The sequence below is a fragment of the Curcuma longa genome, unplaced genomic scaffold (assembly GCF_044706935.1).
Source record: "Curcuma longa cultivar G26 ecotype Majalengka, Jawa Barat unplaced genomic scaffold, ITB_CL_G26_1.1 utg509_np1212_2302976_RagTag, whole genome shotgun sequence".
Lineage (NCBI taxonomy): Eukaryota > Viridiplantae > Streptophyta > Magnoliopsida > Zingiberales > Zingiberaceae > Curcuma > Curcuma longa.
This window is the reverse complement of record NW_027435603.1, coordinates 1,570,404-1,578,863: the sequence shown is the minus strand read 5'-3', so window position 1 is coordinate 1,578,863 and position 8,460 is coordinate 1,570,404. Positions and strand designations below refer to the sequence as shown.

The following is an 8,460-nucleotide window of genomic DNA, read 5'->3' as shown; positions in this document are numbered from 1 at the left end:
GATCACGGTCAATTGCACCAACATGATTACCACTTGATGAAACTATAAAAAAAAAAAGATGGCATGGTCAAGGCCTATCAACTCCTTGATCTGAAACGTCTTCTCTGTGAATTATCCCATAGGTGTTATGCGTGTGTCATTCATTCTCCAATATAAGGTTTTGATTCCATATTCTTGGGTTGTCGTGTCGAGCTGAAAGTGAGTGTTTACACCACAGGAGGAAGAGTTTTCCAGGGCACCCATTTCTACCTAAGGTAAGCAATCTGAATGGTTTAATGTGTAGACTTTTAAGCAACAACAATTAGATAAATGCTGTTTACTTTATTTGATTGGTAATGTTTTTTTTTAACATAATTAAGAGAAGAAGGTGTACACATCTACTTGCTCTAGGTGCATTCCCTCTATTCATCTCTATCCCATCATTTGCAACATGCAACAACAGGTGTACAGTTATTCTAATCAAAACGTGTGAACTATAATTGAGTGCAGAATCCACATTTAATCAAAGGTTATGAGCCAATTGAAGGACAAATTATTTAAATAGCAGATGGTCTTTGTCACAAAAGACGATTCAAGACAATGGACTGAAATCAATGTTCCACAATGTTAATCAGCCATTGACAAATTGGGTGAGCATAAACAAATCAAAAAGAATTTATGATTCACTGAAGATGAAATAATATGCATGTTGAGGTGGTCTTACCCTCATTTGCTGAAAAATAATATTTGAAAGGTCTAGTATCGAAATAAATGCAAACGAATACCAAACTCAATGTTGTAGATGATGCGCGTTATGCTTGTCTAAGCCTTGAGCACCAAGGACAAGCCAACTTTAGAACTTTTCTCAATGGCCTTACTGTCAACTTCACCTGAGATTGTCAAGAAAGATTTGGGCTTCCACTCATGTTGGATAAGTGCACTAGCCATGCCATAGTTATTGAAGCGTGCTTTGACTGTGGTCATTGGGTCCAGAGCATGCTGTGTTCCGAAGGTGAGAGTGTTCTCATTGCTCGAGAAGTTATGCGTCAGCTCTCCACCCACTGCTGTGTTGGTTAAAGGTTTGATTATGTGATAATAAGAAGCACTCAAGCTATCACCCTTGTTATTCCTGTGGGCAAATGAAATCAAAGATTATCACAGATTTGCTAGACATTAGGTGAAAGCCCAGTTAAGAAGCTAACTACTTACAGATTTAAGGCAGCAATAAGATCCTGATTGGTGATGCTCAAACCAGCATTGCACTTGGTGAAATTCCCAGTCGCGGTATCAAATGCCACATCAGAACCAAGTGCAAAAGTTTTGGAGCCGATCACACCAGAAAGGTTGACCACAGGATTGGCTGTCAATCCTATACTTGCATTAACTCCGGCATAGTCATGCAGGTATTGAACCTCAAACTGCATAGCATTCAGTTAAAAATGAAATATTGAGCGATATATATGAACCAACTAAACCAATAAAAGATGCTGACCTTGCCCGACCTCTGGTCAGGGAGAACAAAGCTGAAAATTGTCTTCAATCCTGGGGTTGCAATTTCATCAACTGTAATTGTGGTTGTAACCTAGATAGACAACTGACTTGTCAGCGAAAGGATTACATTTCCACAAAAACAACCTCCTCTACCTACTAATGGTGTGTAGTTGCCTTGAGAATCCGTTTCAGCCAACATGATAGAGATTAAAGATACAGGTTTTCACGCAAGGACAACCATGTTATTTATAGTTCAATTATGAACTGTGTATCAACTATTATTCAAACATTTACTAGCAAATCAATAAGGTGGCAAGTGAAGTTGATGGGACTGCATGTGCTTAATTATTAATTAATATATAACATTGGTTAGTAATTACTAAAAATAATGAGTAATGAAAGAAATTTGTGGGACTGGCACATTAAATACTTCTACCATCCCTGATACAATATAACTAAAGTATCTTAAATTTAAATTTAGTAAGTACAGGTCCCTAGTTAAACTACACGATGCTGTGATTCAAACAAATTAAGGTCGTTAAACTGGACTGATTTACAGTGCAACAAACAAAACTTGTTAAGAGTCTAATCCTATGTTCTTGTACAACAACATTATATAAAATAGAAAACCAGATGACTCCAATTATCTCCTGGGCCCTTTTAGAGTCTTCAATTATAAATACAACTCCAGATTGTATGCGCTTTAAAATAGGCATCCAAACATAGCTAACCATATTTCTTTATATAATTAAATTTACGATACTCTTATTCCATCTATTAGAGAACCCACATATTGATTGATGGTATTGATTTTAAGACCAAAGGTTAGAGAATAAGAAATTGTTGGACATTCAAAAGAAAATAAAGTTTTGTTTGTCATGGATAAAGGCAATAAAATAGCTTTTTATCTTCACAGTTGTCTTAAGCACACCTTTCATGCATGCACAGCCAGTAACACGTTCAATGCATTATATAACAGTTGAGAAAAGAAGACTTACATTGGAATTTGAGTTTGTTTTCACATCAAAAATAATATTCTTGTTCTTTATCTGAGAATGAATCTCCCCCAAAAGTAAATCATTCTTTCTTGTACCTGAAGCCGTAATAGCCTGTGGAAGGAAAAAAGACCGAACTGGAAATTAACATTCCTACAGATAGTAATGGCCAGGTAAACAGTAATCAAGCAACCATATAATAAGAAAACTGCAACTTCCTTTCCTGTTCTTAGGTTAGCATCTTTCTTATCTAACATTTCAATAGTTCTGTGTTTCCATAGGGAGAGAGAAGCATCTTATTTCTTAGCTGCATGTAGTATTGTCTTTCATATTATGAAATCCTCTGGGAACAGAAAATGTTCATATAATTATGGGGTATTTGATTGATAGCGATTACTATTGTATTTGTTATAAATTTCATAAATATTGCAATATTTGATTATAAAGATAAATTTTAAAATTAATTTCTATAAAATTGGAATTCCCATTTCACAAAAAATAGCTATTCCTTATTATTTCAGTTCATACAGAATATCTATTCCTTATTTGATTACTCGAATAATTCTAATTCTTTATCTATTTCATCTCTCAAAGAATATATATATTCTAATTATATCTAATCTTCCAAAAGTAAATATTATAAAGAAATAGATCAATTAGGCGAATCTGGTCGGTCCTTACTTGATAGACCAATCAGGTATCAGGTTATGAACTGTGAGGGAGAGGCCAGGCAAGCTGGCCACACAAGATGAGTGACATGGGTTGGCCACATTGAATAGTGTGAGAACCATACATAGGATGAAAATATTCCATAAATTATGGAACATAATTGCATATCTAGTTTCCATAAAAATTTATTTACTTTTTAAAGATAAGTTTGTTTAGAAAAGGGGGAGTCTTGATACAGCGGCAAAATTATTGTCATGTGACCTAGAGATCACGGGTTTAAGTCTCAGAAACAACATCTTACAAAGCAGGGTAAGACTGTGTACAATAGACCTTTTCCCTGAACCCCGCATTGGCGGGAGCATTATGCACCAGGTTGCCTTTTAGATAAGTTTGTTTAGAAAAGTTAGTTTTTAGGGGTTTTATTCGAAAAGTCTATTATTGAAGAATAAGTCATGTTATCAATTCATAAAAAGGATTAGGATCTTATGTATTAGCCAAGTTTTTAATTAATATAATTTTCAATTTCCAACATGGTATCATAGCCAAAAGTTGGTGATTCAGTCTTGCTACTAGTTATCCTTTGATTCACCATCATCCTCAACACCGCCCTCATCCATGAATCATTCACGCTTCCATAGCTTCCTTCTGTCCTTATTCTTTCCTTACAAATAAGAACTAAATTCTTTCTTTTTTTATTTCATTTGTATTTTATATTTTATTCTTAATTTATCCTTTCTTTATCTTTGTGTACTCTTAATCTTATTTTTCCTTTACCATAGCTCTATTTCATTTTTGTCTATATCATTCTCTTGTCTTATTTGTCCTCTTTCTTTTTATCATCACCTCTTAACCCTAAAATATATATATATATATATATATATATATATATGTATCCTTTTCGATTAGCATGTGAAAACAAAAACAAAAAATAATAATAAAAAAGATTAAAAAAACACAAAAGTCTCAAATTTCATCTCCATCTTCGACCGGAGAAATATCCCCGACAACACAAATCCCTTACCAAAGAACTTAGCAATATCTTTTCTACCCATCAAGTTTAGAAATGATAACTATTTTCTTTGGGAAACGCACTTCCTCTCAGTGCCTTCATATCCATAATAACTTCTTTTAATCCTTTATTCTCTCATTTATATTCCTTTATCTTCTTGATCTCGGTCCTAGGACTGTTTATTTTTATTATTGTTCTTTTTTCTTTATTAACTCATTTTTTTTGTTTTGATTTTCCTATTATTGACATTTATCTTTATATTCTTTCTCTCCCACTACTTTCATCTTTTAAAATCTCTTTTCATCTCGCCTAATTCTTTGTCCTTTTTCCTCTTCTTTTATTCTAATTTTTTTTCCTTGTGACGCCTTCAATTAAAATCCTAAATCAATAATCTCATAATTCATTTTTTTCTCTTCTCCTCTCCTAATCATCATACATCATTTCCTCCACCACATTCTCTGCACACATCTATTGTCGTCTCCACCTTTCTTTAGCCTTCGTCATTAGCAATTTATCTCACTCGGCCTTCATTGCTGATTTTTCTCATATTCCTTTTACAAACCTTGATAGCTGGATTTTCCCTTTTTGCTCAACCTTCATTCCTGATTTTTTTTCCTTTTATTAGCTTGCATAGTTGTATTCCTTTTACTAGCTTTCGTGGATTTTTTCCTTCTCCTTGACCTTTATTGCCAATTTTTTCTTTTACTACCCTCATAGCCAGATTCCTTTTGCTAGGCTTTCTTCATTGTTTGGATTCCTTTTATTGACCTTCATAGATTAATTTTTCTCTTTTGTTGGCTAAGTTATTAATATAAATAATTAAAACTAATTCAAATTATTTAAAATTAGTTACAGTAATTATAATTAGTATTAAATAAATTTAAATCAGATTCCATAAGTAACATAATTAACTAAAATTAATGAAACTGAGGAAAATTGCCTTTAACAGAATTTGATTAATTTAAATTTATTTTAATCAAGTTAAAATTTATCCAAACAAAATTATATTTGTAATCAGCACTACTCGTGTTTAATCAGGTGTAAGAGGTGTTTTTAGGTTTGGTAATTATCTTTTGCTGTTTTATTAAGTAAACATTGTTATTTTTTCTATATTCTTTTATTTTATTTTTTATGTTTTTTAAACTTTTTTAAGATCCCAATCCAACCAGTCTGATACGGCCAATGCCTAGGTTTTTGAAATTTCTAATACCAATATTGATACTGCCAACAATGCTAGATGGTGAGAAATCAATTGATTTTGAACACCACCACAACATCACTGATTCCTTTCGATTCTGACCATTATCACTGATTCCCTTCAATTCTTGGTTTGAGCTTGTTGATTCATATCAAAATCTCACAAATCTTTCAGCATCCCAATGGTAATTAAATTAGCTAAGTTTGACAATTGTGGTTTTAAAAATGGTTCCAGCCTGTAGGCTAAGTGACTAGGCGCATGTCTGCTTGCTATAGTTAGGACAAATGCACATGGATCAGATCATGTTAACACTGTTGACCCCTTACCTTAGATGAGACATGTCAACCATTCACTGGGTTAGTTGGTAATTTTACCCACATCAAGATCACACCCTCTAAAATAATATTATTTAGCAGCAGCTTTATGAGGCTTTGTCACCATTAAAAGGAATTAAAGATATCATATTGCACTCATATCACATTGAAACACAAGTTTGATGAAACTAGGGAAAAGGTACTACCTATAAACCTCCATTGGGTCTACCTAGGCACCAATCATCTACAGTTTCAATCCAATTTGACACTAAAGTTTTCTCCAAAAAAAAAAACAATAGTTAAGACATTGCAGCAGTTGTGAACTATAGATGACCACAAGTTTAATTATCCAAAATTTATGAATAATAGATCTGAAATATACACATTTTTTCATAATAAGTTGAGCAGATTACATACAAATTTGGCTCTAAGAAGTGAATGGATTTGAAGTATGGATACAAACATTTGGTTGGATGAATAAAAAAAGAATCTTCTTGTCACAACTATGGGATCTTTGTCATAGATGCTTAATAACAACAATAACAACCAAGTCTTATCCCACTAGATGGGGTCGGCTATAAAAATCCTTCTACACCATTAGGCTCTATCCCCTACTATATCATCATCTATACTTAAATAAATTTTATCTTGTTTTATTGTTACTAATCAAGTTTTTTAATTTTCCTCTTCCTCGTTTGATGTGCGTATTTGTCATAATTTCACATCGCCTAACTGGAGCATTTATTAATCGTCTAAGTACATAGTCGTACCATCTTAAACATGTCTCTCAGAGTTTTCCATCAATAGATCAATAGATGCAACTTCAACTTCTCTAATGCTCTCATTTTTTATTCTATCCATCCTCGTATGTCCACACATCCATCTTAACATCTTCATCTCTGCAACTCTCATCTTCTGCTCATGTGTTCAAGTCATAGCCCAACATTTAGCATACATATAACATAGCAGGTCTAACCGCCGTTTTGTAGAACTTCCCTTTAAGTTTTAGAAGTACTTTACGATCATATAAAACACCCGACGCTCTCCTCCATTTCAACCATCCTGCTTGTATTCTATATAAGACATCTTTCTCAATCCCTTCATCGTCTTACAAAATTGATCCTAAATATTTAAAGCTTAAAGCTCTCAGTTTCAGACAACTCATCTCCTATCCTAACAATTATCATAGATGCTTATCACTTATATTTATCTTTCCATCTTTACAGAGGATGATCACTTGTTGTGAGACATCATTATCGATTTGGTTGATTTTCTTTTTCCTTTACACCCAGATTGTGATTTATCATCCAGATTTTCTAGCAGAAAAGAAGAATCAAACAGTTGTCCACCCTCATGCTCTTCATCCTACCTATACACTATGAAATTTCAAACCAAGCTTATGTTTTTGCAATATATTATTGCATATACAGTAATCATCAGAATCCGCTAGGGCTTCACAATGGAAGATGCCATTATAAACCATCAACCTTGATTCTATAATGAACTTGCTGAGATTGTTACTCTTATTTAGAAATATTTCTATCATTTTCCTGCGTAATGTCCATCCTATTTTACTGACTAACAATTGACGCTATAGTCTTGAAAAAATTCCTTCAATTGGAAACTATGTGCTTCACCAGGAGTATGAAGCAACCGTGATAAAGGTGCAATAATTAAGGACCCAACGGAGCATGGCTCACTTGTGATTTAAACTATGTTCCAATCGCATTTCATTTTTGCAATCACACCATCTAACTTTTAAAAAACAAAAAACACAACTGTTATATTATACAAAGAAATATCAGTAAGAAGTACCAATTATTTATAGCACATCCTCCAAAGGAGTAATGATCATGCCACACATCTCAAAGAAATAAATTCCCATTGGCATGCCACTTCCACTGAGTTCAAAATCACATCAACAACCCAAAGCGCATCAAACTTGAATCCTCAATGCAACAAAAATATGTAAAACCTTCATTATTCTTTTTCATATTTGACTAAACTGGAAAGCAAGGTGACCAAGCTATCGTTTCTTGAAATACTAACGAACAAAAAATTGAATCATAATACAAGATCTATTAAGCGAAAATTGAATCATAATACGATACATTCACAATAGTCCGAAATGCTTAGTATAGAATCTTCCATAAACCATGTGAATAAATACAAGATCTGAATGATCTCGACATTGACAGTGACATAACATATCCAAACAGTGAATTAACCTTTCCGTGCTTCAATCAAAAAAGAAAAACAAAACTCTGTAGAAAAATGGGGGGAAAAAGCGGGGGAAAATTAAATTAATAGTCACTCACGACTCCATTAGAGGTACAAGTGGTGACGGTAAACTTTTGGTCGGTCTGGTAGTCCTTGTAGAGAAGGTCTGCAAGTAGACCAAGGATTTTCATTTAAATTGGAAATAAAAGAACAATTCACAAAAGCAAATTATTGAGGAAAAGGTACCTCGGGCCTTCTTGCCGATCTCCAAGTAGAGACCTGGACCCATCCTTCCTCGATCAAGAACAAATGGGAGTTGTCTGGCTACAGCGGAGACGAAGAGGGAGGAGTAGAAACCACGGGGAGAGGAAGAAGACCAGACGGCGGCGGGTGGAGAGGAGACTGCAGGGCAAATAAGGGTGGAGAAAAAGCCTCCGCTACCTGTTATTTATCTTTAAATAATCTTTTTTTTTGGATCAGGTGTTTGGTGTCATGGGGTGGACAGCGGATGGATTATTTGTGGGTTACATCCACCGTCCAATTCACGCCATCCAGTTATTTGACCACTTGTCATGTTTTCTGTCC

General features: G+C 34.0%; 1 protein-coding gene across 1 annotated transcript; it reads right to left on the bottom strand.

The window, feature by feature from the left end:
* Positions 1–630: 630 nt before the first annotated feature.
* LOC141820553 (mitochondrial outer membrane protein porin 1-like) lies at positions 631–8,295 on the bottom strand. Its single transcript, XM_074707881.1, has 6 exons — positions 8,122–8,295; positions 7,974–8,041; positions 2,469–2,579; positions 1,472–1,561; positions 1,189–1,397; positions 631–1,108 (listed from the first exon to the last, which is right to left on the bottom strand). The coding sequence occupies exons 1-6, from the start codon at positions 8,162–8,164 to the stop codon at positions 802–804; spliced, it is 828 nt and encodes a 275-aa protein (XP_074563982.1). The 5' UTR covers positions 8,165–8,295; the 3' UTR covers positions 631–801.
* Between the last annotated feature and the right edge of the window lie 165 nt (positions 8,296–8,460).